The 24124-nt window shown below is 35.7% G+C and overlaps 1 protein-coding gene across 13 annotated transcripts in view; it reads right to left on the bottom strand.

Annotated features, from left to right (window-relative positions):
• PPFIA2 (PTPRF interacting protein alpha 2) overlaps window positions 1–24124 on the bottom strand; it is a 330580-nt gene that overhangs the window by 13456 nt on the left and 293000 nt on the right. For 12 of the 13 annotated variants that reach the window (XM_018080360.2, XM_018080361.2, XM_018080364.2 and 9 more), the window contains 4 exons: window positions 23375–23468; window positions 6735–6816; window positions 2985–3185; window positions 109–171 (listed from right to left, as the gene is read on the bottom strand). In XM_018080360.2, coding sequence (XP_017935849.1) covers window positions 109–171; window positions 2985–3185; window positions 6735–6816; window positions 23375–23468 — 440 coding nt within the window. Of the gene's footprint in view, window positions 1–108; window positions 247–2984; window positions 3186–6734; window positions 6817–23374; window positions 23469–24124 lie in introns of those variants that run through there. The other variant, XM_018080373.2, reaches the window with a different exon arrangement.

Below are 24124 nucleotides of genomic sequence, written 5' to 3'. Positions count from 1 at the left end.
ATGCTTGGGAAACATCCTACAGAAGATACAGTATTTGTGTTAAAGCAGATACAGCCCAATTCTTTTTGGGGCACTAAAACCATTTTAAATGGAAATGGAAAGACTAACCGTTTTAGCTGGAGCAGCAAGATTTTCCATTTCTTCATGGGTCACCCAAACATTGCCTGAGGGCTATGGACAAGGCCCGCAGGAAGGCAGGTGGGATCCACATTAGGTAAGCAGTGGTAAAGAAGAAAGGCAGCACCACTGTAAGTTAACAGCGCATAGCATCACCATCAGCACAACCACGTTCTTGCCTCTACCAAGCTGCAACTAGAGACAACTTTAGACAACTTGTTTTGTATCTTCCATTAGTGGATTCTGAACAGATGTGATGGAGCATTTCAACTAGAACTGATGGATGAAATCCAGCAGAGCACCGCCACAAAGGAAAGAATAATAATTAAAGCTACATTTCATAAACAACTGGCAAATACAACTTTTAGCTCACAGCTCTGTCTGGAGGTAAGCTTCAGTTCCCAGAGATTTTCCAGCCCAGATATTCTGGCACACATCACATGCTCATATTGTAATCTAAATAATTATTATTTTCGCCATGTTTATGTAAATAAAAATATCAAGAGAATTCACTTGTAAAACTATTTTTCCTCATCCTATTGTTTTCCATCAGATTATTACTAGGACGATGAGATGAGGCAGGGAGGGGGTGTGGGTGTCTGCTATGTTTTCTGGAGAGCTGAGGTAAATTAACTCCTTTGCTGAGAAAGAGGGGAGGCAGAAAGACTTGGGACTCAGAAATGCACATTCCAGGGCAGGACAGCTTTGTGCTCACAGTTGCTCAGGGAGAATGAAAAAGACCAAGGCAAAAGTATTCCTAATAGTTTTAGCTTGAATGTAATGTTCTCTCACTTCATAAGTGTAAATACTTTTATGCTTTGAAATATGCTCTTATGCTTTAAAATCGAAATTAATTTTGTGTAGTAATTCAACATTATTGAGTCTATTCTGCCTTACTTAAGTAAAATCCACTTATGATTCATAGTATTACCATGGTTATGACACATAAAACTGTTCTCAGGGGAGAAAGTATCAGATGTGGAAGTACAATATTTAAAGAACACTAACAATATGAAGATAAAAGGCCAATCAACAGCAACATTAGAGCTTTGTTGCCCAGGTGCTTATGTGGATCTGGTACCTCTCTAAGGTATCTGAATTCTAATTTCCACCAAATGATTCTCCAGGAATTTCATGAAGACATGATACTACAAACTATAAATATTATTATTATTAACATTATTGTCTTTGTAGTAGACATCCAAGCTACACTACAGGAGTAGAAGTCTATGTCCCTCACTTCTATGCTGTGTTTTCCACCTGATCAAGCCTCTTTTTTTTTCCAACTCCATTACTTCTTTCATAGCCATCATCATCACCATATCCCAGCATGAAACTCCTCTTTTGTTATCTTGCTTCTTTTTTTTCTCCTCATCCATTTGGCCTGTTTTTCTTCATTTTCAACTAAAAGGTGTTTTTTTGTCTATAGCATATTGATTCTTACTCTCCCCTATCCTCTTTCCTTGCTCTTTTTGATATATTCCCCTTTTCTTTCTGCCTTGCATCTCTGTTTCTTCTTTATTTACTTCCCTCCTGTCTGCTGCCACTCTCTCTCCCTTGCTCACTGAATGCACACACTCCACTTCTACCTTCCAGATGGCTCCCTTCACACCTCCAATCACTGCTTCTCTTAAAAGCATGAAGAGCCTAAAGCCAGCTGACTCAGATTAGATAACATTGGAAAGGGAGCAAAAAAGGGGAATAGGAGCAAAATTCTAAAGAGCTGTGTTCCTACACAACCTCTCCCAACTCCTGCCTACTCTCCACCCCCAAAAAAATAAAAAAAGAGAAACAAACAAACAAAAAAAAAGAGAAACCATTCTGATTAGGCTGGTACAGATGACTTGAAGGAAGAGAAAGGCAAAAATTACAAACAAGATGCTNATAAATATTATTATTATTAACATTATTGTCTTTGTAGTAGACATCTGAGCTACACTACAGGAGTAGAAGTCTATGTCCCTCACTTCTATGCTGTGTTTTCCACCTGATCAAGCCTCTTTTTTTTTCCAACTCCATTACTTCTTTCATAGCCATCATCATCACCATATCCCAGCATGAAACTCCTCTTTTGTTATCTTGCTTCTTTTTTTTCTCCTCATCCATTTGGCCTGTTTTTCTTCATTTTCAACTAAAAGGTGTTTTTTTGTCTATAGCATATTGATTCTTACTCTCCCCTATCCTCTTTCCTTGCTCTTTTTGATATATTCCCCTTTTCTTTCTGCCTTGCATCTCTGTTTCTTCTTTATTTACTTCCCTCCTGTCTGCTGCCACTCTCTCTCCCTTGCTCACTGAATGCACACACTCCACTTCTACCTTCCAGATGGCTCCCTTCACACCTCCAATCACTGCTTCTCTTAAAAGCATGAAGACCCTAAAGCCAGCTGACTCAGATTAGATAACATTGGAAAGGGAGCAAAAAAGGGGAATAGGAGCAAAATTCTAAAGAGCTGTGTTCCTACACAACCTCTCCCAACTCCTGCCTACTCTCCACCCCCAAAAAAATAAAAAAAGAGAAACAAACAAACAAAAAAAAAGAGAAACCATTCTGATTAGGCTGGTACAGATGACTTGAAGGAAGAGAAAGGCAAAAATTACAAACAAGATGCTCAATACTGATAATTTAAATAACATCAGGGATAATCAGAAGCATGACTTAAAAAAAAATAAGAATATCTGATAAAGGAAAAACATCAGCAATCAACAATCAATCAAGTGATGAACAGGCCATTCTGAGTCTCTATTAGATTGTTCCCATTGATTGTGAAGTGTGTGTCACAATAGAGCCACTCTGGTATTACAGAAGTTTTTCTGCAGACTCCTGCAGTGTGAATCGGGGAAGAAAAAGTTAGCTGAACAGGACTCACTGTTCTGGATGTTGGAGGTGCTGATGGACTTGTCAGTGATACCATCTCCTGGATTGCTAATCGGAGTTTTAAGCGATGAAGAGGATTGCTGATTCCAATTTCTCTTTGAATCTCAGTATCGGACAAAGCAGACATAATAGCTCCGCTCTTCACATTGGCACGGCAGGCAGCAACATACCAGGCTGGCATACCTAGCCACAGCTGCCGAGAGAAAGGACACGCTTCATCCAGAGCACTGCTTCATTTCTCAAATGCAATGACAGTCATAGAATATCCCAAGCTGGAAGTGACCGATTAGAACCATCCAGTCCAGCTCCTGGCTCTGCACAGAACAGCCCCAAGAATCACACCATCTGCCTGGGAGTGTTGTCCAAACTCTGTCAGGCTTGGTGCTGTGACCACTATTAATCAATTAATTAATGACCAATATTAAATAACTAAATGAATCATCAGGACACCTATCAATCTGAATAAGCATGGTAACACACACAAATAAGCATGAACATCACAGTCTTTAATAAAATAAAATTGCTTCAGAACCTTTGAAATTGCCATGGCTTCATGTGAATTCATTTTGTTGCTTTTACTGTAGCCAGAACTTTAAAGCAAGGCATGCTTTGAAGTAGCTTTAGAACTGTGTGCCTGCATCCCCTGGGCTACTCCTTTCCCAGGCTTTTAATGAGCAAGTAGTGGCAAAGGCAGTGTTACTGCCCATTTGATAATATTATATACAGAAAATAATCTAAGAGGAATTAAGTAATTTTTTTCACTGTTGCACAAAAAAATGATTTTTTTTTTTCCATATAAGTCCCCATGGTGTACTCATGGGGCACAGTTGTACACTTCTCAGCTTTTAATTTCTTACTAGAAATAAACCAAGCAAAGTTCAGACAACCAACCTAGCAGGGACAGAGCTTACAGTAAATCTGTGTACAGCCTGGTGTGGTGTCACATCCTAGCTAGAAATACTGGTTAGAAGTTGCAGCAAAGTGTGAACTCAGCTACATCACCTGTGGATTCAGCAGATATGTACTTGCATGCTTTTCCTCTCCTTATATTAAACTTATTAGCCCAGATCAGCAACAGCCCCAAGCTTCACCACTTCAGTCTTTCCTTGTAAGAGGTACGCTCTGCTCTTAGCAGTCTTTCCTGGGACCTACTGAGTATGAGTTATTCTTGATTTTCTCAGCTTTCTCATTTTGCAATGGCCCATTGATATGGCTGTCAGTATCTACAGCTCTTTTTTCCCAAAGGAGATAATTCCATATCAGGGATACGTACATGTGAGAAGTTTTTATCACAGTATGAAGTACATTATACTTAGCAAAGCCTGTGAGAAAAACATAAGCAATGGATGCCATAATCACTGACATTTTAGGGATAATACAATGGAAAACAAAGATCTAGCTAGGTGCATCTCAAACAGGCCATCAGAATTAGCTGATTTCATTATTTTATTTTTTTAATCTTAATAATGTCTTACTAAAAGAGGACACGAGGTCGAGGAAATGAGTCAAAATACGCCACCAGTAAATTCACCAACAAATCTGGAAAGCAGTGACAAATTGAAAGGGTTTTCATTTCATTTGACACAGTACAGGGAATCATTGAGTGGTTATTAAGAAGTCATACCTCCCATGGGAAATATTTCCTTAAAAAACAGCTGTTAGCTCACTTTTATGTCACTTAGAAAACAGACTTGACTGTCATATTCCAAAAGAGCTCAGTCAAGCTTTTCTGTGCTGAGTCCTGATGCATCAAAGAGTTTGAGAAATGAGAGCATTGTGTTTCAAAAAGTCCTTCCCACTGATGGGATTAGCCACTACCCTCCATCCAATGATAGTCTGAACCTTAAAAACATGATCTAATTCCAAAAAACTGTAACAAAATATAAAGTTTCATGAAAGCAAAAAAAAGAAAACAAAAATTATGTAGATAACAACCATCTGCACTTAAACAAAGGGCCATGAGAAAACTATGCATAGCTTTAAAATGTATTTCATAATCTAATTTATTATGACATTAATTTTTTTCACATATGCACTTGAAAAGCAGAAAAGCATAAATACTGGGAGTTATTCACCCTGCAGAAACAGATTCAAATGTTTGCTGTTCATCAGGTAAATTAGTTCTTCAACAAAATAAGTAAATTCTTCAGCAAATAGCTGTCTCTATCAGAAAATAATGTTATGTTAGCTCTAAAAAGAGGACACAGTAATTGTTCTAGACAGAGAACTCAGATATCAAGATTGATATACTTTTTCTGAATTAATTAAGAAAACCCCAAATTCTTAAAATATATCTAAACTATGTTTGTGCTACATATAAGCAACCAGAAGAAATACTAAGGCTGAAAAGTTAAGCCCTGAAAAGTTTGAAAATTTCACAACTGTGATCATATATACTTCTTAAATTTGAGCCTTTGTCTTCTTTAATATTTATTTCATTCTTTAGTCAAAGTGTCACAAATTAAATTTTTCCTCAGGAGAGTATGAAATGCACCGCATACATCTGCTGACTGAATGCACTGATGCTCATTGAATAAACACAGTACTTCTGTCCTATCTTTTTATCATCAATCTCCATTGAATACTGCAACATAAACTTCCTCATGTGTTCTCCTGTGCCACTGGCATCATAATTCCCAAGAAATTCCCCTCAATTTCTCTTTACAGCCCCTCTCTGAGACAGTGGGAAGGATATCTTATTTTTCAGCTACAAATCAAGGCAAAAACTATGAGGATTTAACTTGTCAAAAACTAATTCAAATTGTGAATTGCCCTGAATGACACCAAGGGCAGATCTTTCTTGGTATGTAGACATGTATAGACTTTTGTATGTTCACTTCTCCAGCAAATTAGCTTTTACTGTAATACTGAATATTTCTGATACAAATCTGGTTACAGAGCTCCCAAAGTCCTATGAAAAAGTCAAGTAGCAGCCAAATTAAGTATTGTTCCACATTAACAGAGATATTTTTTGGGAAGGAAGATATCATCCCATTTTCCAAATCTATGCAAATGCTTCAACTGGCTTTCTGCAGTTTTCATTTCATCTTTTTTGTTAGGTACCTTCAGCAATTTCAATGTGAAGCAGAAATTTTGAAGACATTAGCTGCTTTCATTTCTCATGTTTCATTTATTCACTAACATATTCCTGTTAAAGCTTTGGAGAGGGATTTTTTTTTTTTTCAACTGAAGGGAAAAACTCTACAAAGTCTATCTGATGATCAGTGGATGATACCTACAGCAGAGAGGAGAAAAGGCAGGAATATGTAGAAATCCTTGATATAGCAAGGAATAGGCACTTGTTCCTTGAGCCAACAAAGAGCTTGTATCACCACTGAAATGTTACAGCCTTGCCATGTAGAAGTCACTGTGTATTTGTATAAGAACTTCCTTACTTTCTGCCTTCTCCTCCCCTCAGCATCTGTGTAAGTATTTTTTGAATAGTTCCTTCATCTAAAACATTAAATGATTTTTGTCAAAATTGATGACAGTTCTGCTGAATGTTTTTTCTAAATGGGTTCCAAAAACTATCCATTTAGTCCCTCCAAAATTTCAGGTTCAAGTACATTTCCTGTCCTCATACCACTGTGGAATCCTGTCCTACTTTTTTCAGCTGTAGTCTCTGATACACACCATGGGTAAGGAGGAAACTGTATTAGTCTCTTTTAAAATTTATAAGGACAAGCATACAGAAGTAGTCTACAAACATGACTCACATTTCCAAGTTATGGCCAACACTTACCTCCAGCCACGCAACTACTGTTGGCCCATCCCACTGTGCAAAAGGCAAACCTTTTCTCCGAGCTTCTTCCAGAAGTTCATGTCTAAAAATAGATCAAGAAATGTTAAATATGTGGAGGTATGTGTAGGGACATATAGATGCAACTGTGCCTTTTTGTTAAGAGTAACAACAGTGAAGCATAATGACAGGCATAAAAAAAGCGCAGAACACACCAGTGAACAATACAGCTCCTTCCCCTGTTGAATGCACTCCTTAATCCATTCCCATATCTTCCTTTTTTCCCCCCAACATCCTTTTAAACACTTAACATACAAAAGGTGAGGTTTCTGTTTCTTCTTAGGCAAAGCAATAAAGAATTGATGTACTCTATATTAAATGATCACCCATATAAAAAAAGACATTAGTGAAGAGAAAACTGAGGGATTCCTCCTGAGTCTAACTTAGCTCTGGAAAGGCCCAGAATTGGCAACTTCTAGACCTGAAATAAACACGAATGTAATGCAGATGAATCTGAGAGATGTCTGTGTTTGAAACACTGAACCAGCTAGACAAGCTATGCACAATGCTAGGGCCTCTGGAGTACAACTATTCTGCACCTGAAATACGCCATCTGTGGCTATTTAAGAGTTGGTTGTATCTTTAATAGTTTCATGTTTGGATTTTTTAACTATTGATTACATATAAAAGAAATCTACATGGTTTACTGATGTATATATTTTTATAGTTATAGAATTTATATAGTTTTTCGATTTTATACATATACATAGATATATTTCTATTGAGTTGATCAGCTACCAATCCAACTTCCACATCTGCAGTTTTTCTGGACTACAATCAGTGTGTATGTAAAACATCATTCTCAAAGCTTAAAATATACTTTTAATATGGCAGTATTAAATATTTGGTATAGTTATGTACAGACTACTGAGCCAGACTATCAGGAAAATGCTCTATATTAAAAACATTCAACTATTTCACCAGACATTTTTAATCCTGGAAAAGGAGTAGAGAATCCACTGTGGTGATGGCATAGAAAAAGTAGTCCTTCAAAACTCTTTTTTTTTCTGGTATTTAACAACATGTTTTCAGCTACCTCCTACTGAGTGAAACACAAAAGAATGCTCTCAGCAACAAGCTGTAGTGAAAAACAAATTAGACAGTGACTATGCTAATGCAGTATTAAAATCTGCTTACATTCCCACATAACAAGAAAATCTTGGAATTATAGCTTTAATTTTGCTCTGTTCTCCTTTATTACTACCATCTTTGTGGTTCAGTTATCCCTTGGCAATTCTTCACTGCCTTAGCAGCCTTTCAAATATATGTACTACAAAATCACAGCAGATAAAAGCAATGGAGTGATGTTACTTACAAGAAGTAGTCTTTTGGGAATTTTTGCACTGCTAAGGGGCCAGACTAAGAAAATTTGGCTTTAGCAGAAAATGAAACTCAAACAAGCAATTTTTCATACAGGTTTAAATCTCTGCCTGAATATTAATAGCAGGAAAGCTACTTTACTTTCTGTGTTTCTGCTTCAGTAATATGGAACATTACAAATACTTGGCAGTGTTACTGAAGTTTATCTAGCCTCTCCTCCCACACATCCTTTACAGTATAACTTACCCTTTGTAATTCAGATATCCCAAGACACTCTAGAACTATCCTTGATTTCTTTGAAAGCATAACTCTCAGTAAAATGAGAAGTTTCTCTCTGGGTACACAAACACCATGTTAACTTCAGCAGCTGATGGAGGTTCAGAAACCTCATATTCCCAAGGAGACAAGTAATGAAGACCAATAGAAATGTATTCACCTGCCTGCATAGGAGAGCAGAATTAAGGCATGGCCAGACTTGACCACAACCCAGCTACCTGTGGATGAGGTATTTGGGTTGCAGCCTTCTCTCAGAGTTGGTTCATCAGGGTGCTACAGCAGTGCTGTACCTCCCTCAGATACCACAACAAGGCTGCACAACTCCTGTTGCTACCCACTCTGTGAGCTTGCATCGCCATCCTTAGGGAGAGACAAACCTTCAGGAATGCCCCTTCCTCATCTGGTCACTCTCAGTATCCCATGGCAGAGTATACACTCCACAAAACCCTGTGCAATCCGCTCCTTCCCCAGAGCCAGCCCAAGCCCAGGGAGCAGCCCCTGCTAGTGTCCCATGGAGACACCATCCTTGGAGGAACCTGATCCCAGATTTTTCTTTATATGGGCTATTCTCTTCATTTATCCCAGCTGAAAGAGCAGGGCTGGCTAACGTGCTAAGTAAAGAAGGAGATAATGGCTTTGAGGGTCACTGACCTTCCTTGCTTGTGTTGTCTCCTGCTTTAAGCAGGAGAGCAGCAGCACCTGGTCGACAAGGAGATAGGGAGGAAGTTTTGGCCTCTTTCTTTGATTTGCTGTTAAACCTCTGTGTGGCCTCAGGAACTGAGATGCCATCAGAGGCATTAGCACTTTAAGGTCTCACTTCCATGAAAAACTTGATTACTTTATACTGGAATTGCAAAGTATATATTTTTGGGGAGTCTTCTGTGATTTTGCAACATTTGAACCAGCCTGAGGCTTGTTGTGGAGGCTTAGAATTATTCCAGTGATACTCAAACCAATACACTCTTCCAAGCACAGGAAAGCACCTCTGCTACTTTGGAGGCAGTCTGGCTCACAGAGCTAAAGGAAAATATAGTTGTGGTTATTGACTGGCTGAAGAAAGTAGGGCCAGAAGTAAGATGCCCTATATATGTGCTATAGTCAAAGCCTACTGTTTGATAAACATAATTCAAATGGTCTTGGCATGTGGAAGGAAATTGTTTTGGGTTGAAAATACTTTTTAGTGAAAAGTTAAAAATCCTGTACTTGGACATGCACAAGAAATACAGCCATCATAAGGCCAGTGCCTCACTTATTGATATGGAGGAATCCTAAAAGGATTTTTATAATATTTTGTTCCCTTAAAAAGAATTTTGTGCTCCAAAACTTATACTTCCTTCCTCAGATGTTTCTCTTAAACCCCACTTTAATATTAAAGTTTATTTAAATTATATTTTACTTTTTGAACATTAGTCTTTGGTGACTTCTTAATACAGACTAGGAGATCTGTAAAACCTGAATCTTCAATTTATAAGCCAAAACTAAATCCAGACTTTCTATCTTTTAACTAAGAGAGACATTCTTTAATTAGAAGTCAATGAAAACTCCAGTGGTGAGGTCTTAGGTTTTTTTAATATGAACTAGTACTATAGGAAAAAACTCCATTCTTCCAGTAAGTTAAAAGTATCATGTAGGAAAAAATATATATTGTTTTGATCAATAGTGCAAATCACCAGAAAAATTAATCAAGTGATCTGCCTATTTTGGAATATAAACCAAGTACTTCAGAATGGACAGAATGTTGTCTACTGTTGTCATTATGGGATAGTCACTGGCTTCCTGAAATCAGAAACATATAAATGATCACAGGGAAGAAGAGACAAATAGATTAAAGCTCAACACTCTCTCCCTCTTCCCTTCATTACAAAGATAGGGTTTGGGGATCACGAGAAGCATTATATAGCTTGTCTAATTTAGAAGATGCTTTGCAGGGGAACATGTGGATTTTCTCCTCCTCAGACTTTGTCAGAAGAGTACTACATGTTATATATAATGTGTCCACATTACATTGATAAGGAGTTGGGAATTAAAATGCAATTATTTCCATGCTAGGTTGTTGTTTTTTTTTTGGCAACATATGAAAACAAGCTGATAAGGAAAAATTAACATTAGTTAGGCATTACTAGAAATCCTACTATTTTGAAGATAAGGCTTCAAACCACTTACTACCACTGGAATGAATTCCAAAATAAAGCCGTATTTTTAAAGATAACATTATTACTGCTCAAGAATAAAATCCTCTTCCTGGAGGCATTATAGGAGTAACTGGAATTTGCTATTTAAAATATATCATTACCCTGATCCTGGTCTTGCAAAGTCGGGAAATTTCATGAAAATCAACTGTTTAATATTAATCCAAAATTTGAGAAATACTTGTATTTGTGTGTTTTAGAGAGTGCCTCATAAAGTGGGCTGTTTTCACACTTTTATCAAAGACAGCAGAATAAAAATCACATAATGTCAAGTTGTCTTGTGGTGTGTTGAAGAAGCAGAGTTACCTTCCTAGCATTGACTTCTGATGTTTAATCCTCCCCAAAATTACTTCTTGAAGACACTGCTACACTTGGTCATTTTCTTTAACACCTTTCATCTAAGAGCCAGGCACAATTTCCCAGATCAACCTACAAATCTGAGAGCAAAACTGTCTCATAAAATGGGGACTTCAATATCCCTTTGGACAGGAGAGGTGCAGAGGGAGCAATAGGAAGAGGGAAATGATTAGAATTAAACTGTGCTATTATCCTGCAAATCTTCCATTTCATATATATCCTTCCCTTGCAGAAAAATTCTAGGTCTGTATCAGCAGCTGTCATCAATTAATTGCATAAAACCCAATGAACTTTATTAAAGATATTGATATTCTTTAAATAGAATTTGTGTAAGAAGTTAGTGATATCTTGACTTAGAGTCTGTCATTCAGTGACACTCAATTTTCTTCATGAAGATGAGCCTCCCCTATCAAGTAAACAAGAAATTTCTAATACACATAATGCACTCTGTGCAATACACAAAGTCCACACACTGTCTTGATGATACTTGAACAGTGTTTGAACACAGATCTTCATATTCCTGCAAAAAATAGGATTTACTCTGATAGTTCTAGTAGGGCTCACGTGAGAAGTCCTCAAGGATATTTACAGCACACATTATATAATGTCTCTTAGTTAAAATGTAATAATAAATGTGAGATAAATTTAAAAGGAGGTACGGTGAAGTAAAGAGCCAAATCATGTTTGTAAAAAACAAGCAGAATTTATTTAAAAATTTGGCTAATGGGTAATTTAGATTGCAAAATGGTCTTTGCTCATGGACGTTTGCTCAAAAAGAAAACAGACTGAAGTTTTTACCTCGCAGGTCCTCTGATGATTCTTCTTATTATTAACTGACATTATTATGTTTATTATTATCACTGACACTAAATGTTCAGTTTATAACAAAATATTATACATCATTGGTTTCTAAAAGAGAAATAGACAGAGACAATAGACCACACAGGTTGTATTTGTCTGAGTAATCCTATGATTTCAAGTTAAGATTAAACACATCTGTCACTTGAAATCTAACATACATTCAAAGATTGCAAAAATCAGAAGAAAGGATTTCTAATTAATTAAGCTGGATTTGGATTTTATCCTTTCTATTATTGTTCACTAAATACTTAAGACAGGCTAGAATCCTCTAGCTTAGGACATTGTATTAAAAAATAAAGTTAGTTGAATTTGTATAAATTAATAATGATTTTAAATATCTAACAGAAAAATATCAAGTTACACTTTAACTATGTATTTTAAGTAATATTATAAATTAATTTAAAGTAGGAAGTAGGAGTGGGGGAGTAGGGAGAGTCTCAAGACTCCATATTGCCCCGCAATGCTGATTTCATTTAATCTGAAATGATCCAACTGATTTAAAGACTGCACTAATTAAAACCTGGGTCAGGTCTTGTTTCAACTTTGACACTTAAGTGATCTGGTTTTTAAATAATTTGAAATCCTCATTTTTTCTCCTTTTTGATACCTGATGTAATATTCAGACTGAAAACAATGGCCAAAATTCAATTTCCATTTTTTATGACATATTTTGTTTTCAGTTTTAAGGAGGTCTTGGAAAAAATGACTGAAACACAGAAATCAAGATCCAATTAATTAACAGAAGTTTTTAAATCTATAAAATAAGGAAGCATAAATTTCACAGTATTCCAGATAACACGGATTAACAATGCTGTAATTATAGGTGTACATTTGAACAGTAAGCAAGCTAAAGGGTAGCATTCTTTTTTTTTTCCCTGAAGATATGTATCTTAAACTAGGTGAAGCACATTCAAGAATGCTTAAGACAGACCCTAAAAAATTAGAGCTGCAGAAAGATACTATTAAAAAAAACCCAAGCAACCCCTCCCCATAAAATAAATAGACTTGCATAATGCATAGTCTTGCAATCTTGTATGTATTGTACAACATGAGAGACCCTTGGGGTTCCCAGTTTGATCAAATGTTATCAAATCTACTTTTATAAAGCCATTTAATAATCACGTATTCTAAATAAACAGGGTAAGCCCTGTTCTCTTTAGGTTTTGTACCCTTATACCTTTAGAAAGCTGTAGCTTTGAGCAGATGAAATTTTCTCCCTAAGTTCCCAATTCTTATTCAAGGTGAAATAGCATTTGTACAAGAGATCAAAGGAAATGAAGATTTTAAACTTGACATCAGGTTAACAACTACAAAACCGAAAACAAACAAAAAAATGAACTGATGAAAAAGCAAATAGTAAAATTATATGTACAAATAAAACATTTTTGCATATATGTTTGTATTGAAACAGATGAGGGCTCAAACAGAAAAAAAAAGAAATTGTGTACTCTGTGAGACTTCTGTGATTTAATTAAACAGAATTTATGCATTAGCAGCATTTGTTAAACTAGGCCTTCACTCTCACAATTTTTCCACTGACTTAAACTTTCAAATGTTTTTGTGATTCTGAGCTTTAGATCTCCCAATATTTGTTTATTTTAAAAAAAATAGACTTTCTAAAATGTATTTGTTTAAAAAAATGACAGAAGTTATCTCCAGTTAGTTAATCTATACTGTTAAGCAATTCAGGAGCAAGTCCTGACCTAAATTTGTGTATGCTTTTGAGGTTTACCATTATTTTGAATGCTTTGAAAGTTTTCACTTAGGTCAATTTTCTACATGGATTTGTTACATAAGGTTCACAGAAAAACAAAAAGGAAAAATAAGAATAAAACATAGAAAATAAACATGGTGCTGAAGATTGATATGTCCAGCAACCATGGTGTTTTAACTTACCCAGATATGCTTTTCATGAGATGAAGAGAGATGAATGGAAAAAAAGCACATAAATGTTAATGAACATATAGTAGTCCATAAAAAAATAATATGATAGATAAAATAATACCACCATTATAACTATAGAAATCTTTCTAACTGGTCTTTAAATGCTTTAAAGAATTTAAGTGTTCTTGTGAAGAACAGATGTATCTGTCAAAATGAGATTTTCATTAAACTCATGTTGGCTATTTATTAGCAAAGATCTTCCATCTACAATACATATTCATGCCAAAGAACTGCAAAAACAGTGAATGCAGAGTAGATTTTCAAGTTAAATCTCTTTGCTTTGATTTGATAATTTCATAGGGATTTTTGTGTAACCTCAAAAATCTTGAAAATCCCAAACCTGTGGATTTAAGCAAATTACAGAGACACAATAAAATTGAGTGGACTAAAACCAAGGTTTACTTTTCTATGTGCACTTTATTAATATTTCAGCAAAATATCTCATAAATCATAAACAACCTAGATTTGGTTGGTTTTTTGTTAGTCTGTTTTTTTTCTATGCAGATTTGATGTACATCGGTGACTAACATTTGCAATCGCTATTTATGCCAGGCAGTATTTTAATTTTGGTGGTCATATTAACACTAGGTCAGTAGCAACATCGGTATGAATGATTTACCCTCTAGGTAACCTATTATTGCCAATATAATGGGTATAGTATATGTAGGAGAAACTAGGATGCCATCACTGATAATAAAATTTCTTCAGCATCCTTTAATTGCCATCATAAAAAGAAAATTATATGCCTGAATGAAATCCAGACATCTCAAAATATTGTATTTATATTAACAACTGATTTACAGAGATATAAAAACACTTGGTAGATACAGCAATAGAAAACTTGGGGTGAAAAGCCTGTACTCTGATTAATTAAGAGGTTGCAGACATTTCAGTCAGTTCAGGAGGTTTGAGAACTTAAATTTTGTTTTCATGTGTGTGAGCTCAGCAGAACAGCTGGGAGAGAGGAGAGAAAGTACCATACAGAAAAGTAGGTGGAAATAAATGACAAATATATACAGAAAGTTTAAGAAAGGAAAATTAAAGAAGGGAAGGACAATGAAGGTATGCAATATAAGTTAAGAACTAGCAAACTGTTCAAAAATTTACCAAATCTGATGGAAGTAGCACTACAATTGAATATGCATTCATGATTCATGCTCATTTTCTACTAAGCTAACTGTAAAGACTGACTTGAACACCTTTGATGAAAAAGCTTTTAACTTTGAACCTGTGGGAGTATATTGAACCAGAACTCCCACTCATTGCATCTTCCTCTGAGTCCTCCTTTGGGTATGTGTAAAGAGAAATAAACAGAGGGATTAATTTGAATATAAGTAAATTTCTTGGAGCTTTAATGAGTTGGCAGTTTGCAGTCACTTGAGGATAACATATGGGACCTGAAGGCCACTACAGGAGTAGAGGATCAAGGGACAATCCATCACTTCCTGACCATCTTGTGTTACAATAATAAAATACAGCAGAGAAAAATGGATATTTAATTCTGGGGTTTGCCTTTTATTTAAAAGACAATGAATTTATCACCATTTTATTAAAGGAACTCCATTTTCCTTAAGCGTGTATTAATCTAAAGGTTGTGTAGATTTTTTTCTTCTGTTGTTTTATCCATTCTTCCTTTGAGTCTTAATTCAGTTAATTGGACGGGATATTTACATCTGCTGGACATCATTGTTTAGAGAGCCAGCTGCATGCATTAGGATACATGCTTATATTTATCCAGAAATTCCAAATTGCAATGGATAGGCTTATACATGTAGATAAAACTTGCAACGTTCTGATACAAATATTCTTAACTTTTATGAGGAAAAGAATTTAAAAAACTTAATAAAGGATAAAAAAAATATTTTTAAAAAATATGATTTATAGAATAAAATATGTTGTATCATTATTTTCATCATCAGAATAATCCAAGTAAGGTTTAATAATCTCTGTAAAATAAATACCTTTTTATCTTTACATTTCTACAGCTAAAAATGCTCCAAGTATCAATGTAAGAGCAACATACATTTTTTAACATTGCAAAAGCTCTGACTGAGTAATGATTCGAAGTAAGTGTTCCAGTGTTCTAGTAAGTGTTAAAATGTTTACTAAAGGAATTAAGTTTAAAAAGAAAATTCATCTTTATGTGTGTCTCAAAGACTAGACACTGATCGAGACAAGACAAAACCACATTGCACACAGCAGACAATCCTAAACTCCATACCAGAACACTGTATACCTCTCCTTCCTCTGCTTAAATGAGAAATTAGAAAATAATAGCCACTGAACACTGTATTGTTTGCTAGAAAGGGAGGAAGAACTGACTATCAGACTGAAAGCTACTAACAACATCAGGGAGTTTCTCATAGATGAAGTAGGAAGGAAAGAAATTAAATGCAAAACTTAATTTTCCTGATTCAGAAAATAAAAGACTGGATGGTGAAAAAGGCTTCATATTCTTAAGAGCTACTGTATAAAAAAGCTACCGTATGTTTAGGATATAATGGTGTTTAATAAGGATTAAGTATAGAGGAACATTAAATGGATGGCACAGAAAAAGACCTTAATTAATCCAATTAGATTAATTATTTCAAAATGTATGCAATTAAGAAAATCATTAGAAAGAGCAATTTGCATACTGCAGAAGACAGAAATTCTTTGTAATCACAAATACACTACATCAAATCTTAATTGCAATTGCACACATGAAACCTAATTAATTAACCTAATTATAGGGACATCATGTGGATTCAAAAGCAACTAAATGATAACTATGGTGTTTCAAACTTTTATTCCACAAAATGTCCTACCTAGACATTTTTTCAAGTTGCCTGCTGACAGGGATCTAAAACTTGGATTTGCCCATAAAAAATCAAAGTCCCAGCCTTTGTTTATGAAATGAACTTCTCAATACCTATCATTCTTTTTTTTTCTCTGAGTAGAAAGGAAGAGGAGTCAATTAATCCAGTATGTTTTTCTGTTCATATGGATGTTCCTGCTGTTTAATATGTCCATCATTGTAGTCAGCTGAGACTTAACAGCACTGCAAACCTCTCAGCAAGGTTAATTGTAAGGCTATGAATACTAAGAATTTCTTTTTAAGCCATAATTTTACATAGGAAAATTACTGAAGTCTTCATTTTACAAGTCTTTAACCATGTATGCAAGCACATGTGTGTGTCCTGGCACGTCAAGGCTCTTCTGCAATGAACTTGAAGGCAGAAGGCAAACAAAAGCATGTAGCTGTGGAGTAAATCTCCCCAAAAACAGGTTTGTGGAAAAGAATGGTTTACTTTGATTTGCCTTGGAAAATATAAACCTCACACTTTAAGCTTGTTTTGGAACTATGGAATTAATAGATTCTTGTCCAGAGTCAAATCAAACAAAATTGAAGGAAAAATGAAGCTAGAGCTCTGCACTTGACTCATATTATTAAACTAGGGGATTTATCAGTTTCTGGACTGGAATCCTGCCAGCATGATCCAGAATAACTGTCTTGCTTGTAAATTCTTTTTCATGCAGATAATTTGTATTTGGGATTGCTGCAGAAGGGATGTCCTAAGCTAATCTTTCACTGTACTGTCAGCATGCACAAGGTCAAAATCCCTTCTGTGTTGCAATCTAGGGCTGCATAGCACTTAAATGTCTCTCAAACCTTGCCTTATGTTGCTGCACAGGATAAAATAAGCACATCCCAAGAATGTCAGGGATTATGACCAATTATTACACACATTAGGCAACATCTAACATATATAGTCTTTTCTTTCTTCAGCTTTCTCCCTTCTTCAGACAGATACTTATTTGTTGCCTCTTTACACATTGTTGCAGATGAAATAAAAAATTACAATTGAAAGGATATATACTGCTGGCACTCAGAGCTATACTACAGTGTACAGAGACAAAACCAGACTCTTTAGAGCTGTATTTGCCACCAGTGAGGATAAGGGCAATTTGACATCATGCCTAAGCAAAACTGTGGACAAGGAGAAAACAAATGATGTTCATTAGGACACTTATAGCAAAAAGGGAAGCAAACATGACTTTGTTTGTTGATAATATTTCAAGTTTGGCTGAGTTCACTGTTAAAGATCATTTTCATAAAGGGTCCAATGTATGGTATTTTAGTGAAAAGGACAGTAAAACATTTATACAGCTTTTGTTAAGTGTCTGAAATTATTACCTGAAATGAGGTCAGTGGAGATGTGCATTTTTAAGGGGAATACAGTTTATTTTATTTTAGACAAGTGTTATCTACTCATTTTCTGAGGTATGAAATTGTCTTGTGAGGCACACATTGATCAACTTCTGCTGTTTCAGGAGACACTGTGCCTCGACCTGAACCTTTTGCAAACCTTTATGAGTTGCAATAGAAACTGGACTGACCCACTGATAACCACTCCTTGGTTATCATAACAACCCTGAGTGAATGCCAAGGTGAAGTTATTGTGCATAGTTTTCACAACACCCACAAAGGATGATATTATGAACATCTGTATACACAGTCACAGAGAATTGGTAGCTGGAGTCAACCACAAAATCCAGAATTGTAAATTAGGTGACTTTTCCACAGAGAGACTGGTTAATCACTAGGAAAAAAATACTAAGAGAAAATCTCTTCTTAATTTGGTGATGGGTGCCTTCTGGAGAGTATATCTTAGCCAAAATATATGGCCTAGATGAATGAAAATTATTTGAATCATTAGGGGATTCAAATGGATGTAATGGTGATAGAGGGTTGTAAGGACTTAAAGATCACAGTTGCCTGTCTCAAAACACTGTCAAGGCCACAGAAGGAACTTGCCATAAGACAAATCACCACAGTGGGAACTTGAGATAAGCACAGATGGGAGAAATTTGCAACAGGAAGGCACTAATTCCAGGCCTAGTAGAGGTGGGATCTGTTTAGAACATCCTGGTTAATGCATCTGGGCAAAAATTCTCACTGTGGCAAACTGTGGGAAAGGAAGCAACTGACACGCATGGCACCTCAAGTTATGGTAACATCTGTGACCACCTCGGGGACACCTGGAACTTGGACTTTACAAAGGTGGTACCCCCCAAAGAATGACTCTGGGACCCCCACCACTGAGAAGCCCAGGGGGAAGAAGGAGCAACAGGATGCTGCCAGATCCGTGGGTGATGACTATCTTCTGCATGAGCTCTCTGTCTCTCTCTCCTTCTCGTCCACCCACTTCCCCCCTGCCCACTTTCCTATTTCTTTCTATCTCTCTACCTCACATTTACTGTTAAATAAAACCCACATTATTGGCTAAAGCATATGGTCTCATTTGCACCTTAATTTGTGCAGAAGCATCTCTCACTAATCAGATCATAACAAGGGTATCTGTGCCATTAATACTTCCAGTCCTAAACTCTGAGTTTTCTTGAAGTAGTTACTCATTAGGCAAATAGGCTCTGAGAGTCATGTAAAAGGCAGAAGATATTATATACAGAATATTAACAGCTTTTATTTAGAACAAGGGAAGTGGAATATAAAGGCTAATTTAAATATATAATAAATAATAAAAATTAGGTGTATTACTCTTTGTCACAACCCAACATCATTTATTTTCACCAAATAATGGAATAACACTCTAAACCTCTTACCTTCATCTTTTGTTTCCGAGGACAGTATGCTCAATTTACAAATAGTAAGACCTAAAAAGTTTCAATATTAACTAGAGCTGTCATATATTCAATGTCTGAGAATAAACATCTATAGATGAGTCAGGTAATTTAAGTTCATCTTTTCAGATAATTTTAAAAAAATGTTGGGTATAATTTAAAAATTCTACACAGCTTCCCTAATTTCTCTTTGATGCCTTAAGAATAAGACTTATTTCTAATAAATCTACTGTAACAACCAAATGTTGGATGAAAAGAGACCCTTGTTTGAGGTTTTTAAATGTCTAGCATATCACTGAGACAAACTGTTAATTACATTTTGATGATGTCTAAGTAGGCAATTGAAACTGAAAGAAATTTTACATCTAAATAGCATCTTCTAAGCAAGAAGCAGGGAAACTTTGAAATTTTGGTTAATGGCACTACAATCACTAGAGAGAGAACTGGTCTTCAGAATTACCATATTCTCTCATTAAACTGTTGAGAGTGAAATATATTTTTCAGTACCCTATTCTATGCCTGGAAATTGCACTAAAACATGATAACACACTGCAGTGTGTTCGTAACTCCATGAGGTCAAAGCAGAATCAATGCACATGCTTGCTACTGAGGGAGCAGGTAGCCAGGACAGCTGGTGGATAATTAGTACCTACTGTCTGCAGGAGCTGACAATTTGAAATGTCATGCATTTTCATCTCTGGGGTAGAGGCATCCTTGTGAAATTACTGATGAAGCTGAATACATTCAAAAATGCAAAATTAGATATTCAGAATTTTAAGTATTTCTCACTTAAGAGATTAATTAAACTGAAAGAATACCGTGGATATCATTTCAGCAGGAATTTGTCCTTTTATAATAACTTCTATCCAAACTAAATCAAAGCTAATAGTAAAGTCTGGCAAAGCTCATGATTACTATCACAGTACTCCTGTGTTGATCACAGTGATGAATTAGACCTTTGTTTCACATCAAGGGGAGAATCCTTGCTTTCCTGCACCAGAACTACCACTGAATTGAAAGGGATATTTGTGGAGCTATTAACAGGGCTGAAAGCCAGTTCACCTAACTTGCATGTGTAAAAGAGAAACACAGTTACAGTACATGGTATTTTGCCAGTTTTATGGAAAAAAGAATTGGCTCTGGCATCAACATTTTGAGGTTTTTTGTATTTGTTGTTGGTTTTGGTTTTGGGGAGGGTTTTGGTTGTTTGGTTTTTTTGTTTTTGTTTTATTTTGGTAGTGGTTTTTGTTTTCATTTTGTAAAGGAAGTGACAAAGCCAGCAAAAATAAAGTTCTTTCAGACCTGAAATGTAATACAAAGTAGTAATTCCCTGCTTTAGCCTATCCTTTAACAGTCCTACTGGTGGGTCTGAGTCTTTTGGAGTTTTATATCCTAATTTAAATTAGCCACAGAAATCCTTACAAGGTGAATTGCTTTTCTCTGTGTTCCAGTACTCTGCTCACTGTCTCTGCAGTATTTGTGGAGTGGTTTTGTTTAGCAGTAAAAAGGAATCAAATGTTTGGACTTAAATCTTACTGCTATAGCACAAGATAGGAAATGATTCTCAGACTTCTTTTATTACCTCTTAAAAGACCTTATACACACCTCCACCACCATTGTTACACAGCACAGTATTCTCATTTGCACTGCACAGCACAGCAATCTTGCAGCTACTGTATGTATGGGAAGGCTACTTCCAGAGGGGATTATGCATTGCTAAGTGTTGGCAGAAAGGAATCTGACCTACCTAGACAAACTTTTCATTAAATGACTTCTAGACTGTTTCAACTTAATACTTTCTAAGGTAAGTCATGCAAATACATGACTGATATTCCAGAACTGTCTGGATGCAATCCTGTGCCATGTGCTCTAGGATAACCCTGCTTGAGCAGGGAAGTTGGACAAGATGACACACTGTGGTCCCTTCCAACCTTATCCATTCCATGATTCTGTGACTGCCTTTCTCACAAGGAGGTGTTAATTCTCTTACACTCTATTGATAGCTTGGCACTCTAATGACTACCATGATTCAGTAGAATCTCATGTATATCTCTAACACAATATGTTATATTTTTTTCCCATACTATGGTTCCTCTACAACTCTATAATATATATATGTGTGTAAATATATATATATATATATACACACATAAACTAGCAATGTATGTTAGCCTTTCTGTAATAGTAAATTAAGAGGAATCTTAAAAGCAATTCTGAGGATTCTAAAGTGAGAAACTATGAAGACAGGCAAATCTAAAAGGAACAGAGAAAAAAATATCTTCATGACATATTTACAGAACACAAACTTAGAATAAATAATACACAGTTCAGACTAATTGAATAGTCACAGTCGCAAACGAAAGATTTCTTTCCTTCTGGCAGATAACATTCTGATTATATCTAATCCATAAACAACCAAGGACAGACAGACACAGGAGAAAAAAAGGAAAGACTTGAAAAGCAGAAAGCACAGGAAAGTCTAATTATGTGAGAATAGACAGAACATTAATAAGAGATTACCTGTACACCTATTATTTCTAGACCCAAAACTTGGTAAGCAATCTCATATATGAAGTAGTAGTGTCATATATGCAGTTGTATGTGTCAAGTCTTATGTTATTTTACCCAGATTAAAGAACTAACACATAAGAAAGTGAACAAAGTGAACACATTCATCCCTTGTGGTACATTCAGTCCTCAGAGCTGGAAGATACATATGGACTTAAAAAAAGGCTGCTGAAAATTCAGTTATATTTTTATGAATGGTAATGATGGCCTCAAAGATACTTTTTAGATTTAGTAAAAAAAAGCAGAGTAACATGCTCTACATCTATATCTCTCTAAATTACTAATTAGTGTTAAAAATGTACTGATAAATAGAGGGACAAGACTCATCAACTCTAATATCCCTGTGAATGTTATTGTGAGTTTCTTAATTGATTTTAAAATGTTTCTTCTCTCTCAAATAGCACAATGTCTACTTCTCTATCTTTAATTGCTAACTTGAGGCTGATTTCAATTGAATGCTTACATTTGTATATTACAGGGATGTGCAAACTTAAAGTTATATTTTGTCAAGGGCTTGACATGAAAGTAGTGATTAAAAATACTCTACATAAACATTTAAAGATAAGTTCAAACATTATCTCTAGATTCTTTGGATTAGACTTGCTAATTCTCTTGAAACTCTGCAAAGGAGTATTAAAAGACTGAAAGAAACCTGAAAAACTAGAAAATTTAAAAATGAGGCTTTCAGAATCTAAATAATAGCTGTAAAGTTAATGGTTACAGATGAAAAATAAACCTGCTTGTTTACATAATGAATTTGTGAAGCCATTTTTAAATACCATCTTTTTTCCCTGACACCCTCTAATTACACTGGAACTCCATTTTCTCCAGTTCTTTTGCCTTTGTAGCCTTATTTTACTAGTTCTCCATAACTCCTGGCAGCTGCTATGAGTCAGTTTACTGTTTTTACAAGGAGTTGCATCAAAGACAGCATTCAATTATTGTATAATCCATGCAAACAAAAAGCTAAGTTGCTGTTTGTTGTCAGGCAAAAAGAGAGTGAAGCTGCTAGAGTTTATGGGGAGCCTTTGACCTCTATAAACAGACATAACATTGTGTTCAATAGATAATACAAAAAAGTCTTCTTTAACCTTCTGAAAAAGATCTAGTGAGTCATTAAATACCTACCTAATATTTTAAGAATTGCCCAGTAGGCAAAAGGCACAGAATTAATGACAATGTGAAATAGAAAAATGTCTCTTTCTCATAAACCTACGTTCTTTCACAAATGAAATAATATTGCAATTGACAAACTCTGAATATTTCCCCCTATATTTTATATCCAGCTTTAAAAACTTTTACACTGGGAAAAAAACACCCACTCTTAGTGCTAAAATGGCATAGTAGATGGTCTTGCTTCTCCTTACATGTCTGCATAAAAACAACAAAAATCCTGACATTTTAATCAAGTTTGAGGCAAACAAAGTCAAATAAAAAGGTACTCACTTTTTTTTCAGTCTTCTGTCCTTTTCTGCTTGGGTTCCAAGTTTGCTTAATCCCAGAGATTCCTGAGCTGCTGCCTCTGTTTCCATGTAACCTCCTGGAAAACAAACCAAACCAAACCCCCACTGTATTTTCCCATAGCTCTTTCCTAGTTGTTCCCCTCATCAACCCTTCAATTTCCCTCCCACCCACAACCATCATCTAAGTTTGCTTCCTCAAGCCATGACATCTGGTGTTTGTGGAGAACATTTATCACCTACAGAAATAAATTCTGACAAGTGTTTACTACATGGAAAAGAGTAGAAGTAGAGCGAAAAAAATTGTTTCCTCCTCCTCGTGTTTAGTAGAAATTTATGAGAAAAGCACCTTGATCTCCTTTGCCTGTTTTTCTTTGCCTCCTAAGGGTCAGCCTCATGGTGCTAAGTAAGCAATGCTCTCAGCATTTTTTAATCTCAGTTGAGAAATGTACAAATGAAAGTGCATTCTCAAGAACTGTCTCATTACTATTGCCATAATACAGCATCACTTAATGTAGTAGTGCTAAAGCCTTCGTCTTCCTTTCATAGAGAGTCTTAGAGTCTTTGATGTTGTTATTCCTGCAAACTCACAGAGATGACACAAAGACTCTGTCAGAGAAGGAAAAAGACTCCTACATCTCCCTAGAGGTGTCTTGTAGGCATCTGAATCCTGTCAAAGTTGTGGGAACTTGAATAAGTTACACAGAGTGACAAGGGAAGCTTGCAGTAAGCAAGG

Source organism: Manacus vitellinus, unplaced genomic scaffold (genome assembly GCF_001715985.3).
Source record: "Manacus vitellinus isolate BGI_N305 unplaced genomic scaffold, ASM171598v3 scaffold_5_pilon, whole genome shotgun sequence".
Taxonomy (NCBI): Eukaryota; Metazoa; Chordata; class Aves; order Passeriformes; family Pipridae; genus Manacus; species Manacus vitellinus.
Note: the sequence above shows the minus strand (reverse complement) of the source record. Positions and strands in the feature narration are given on the sequence as shown.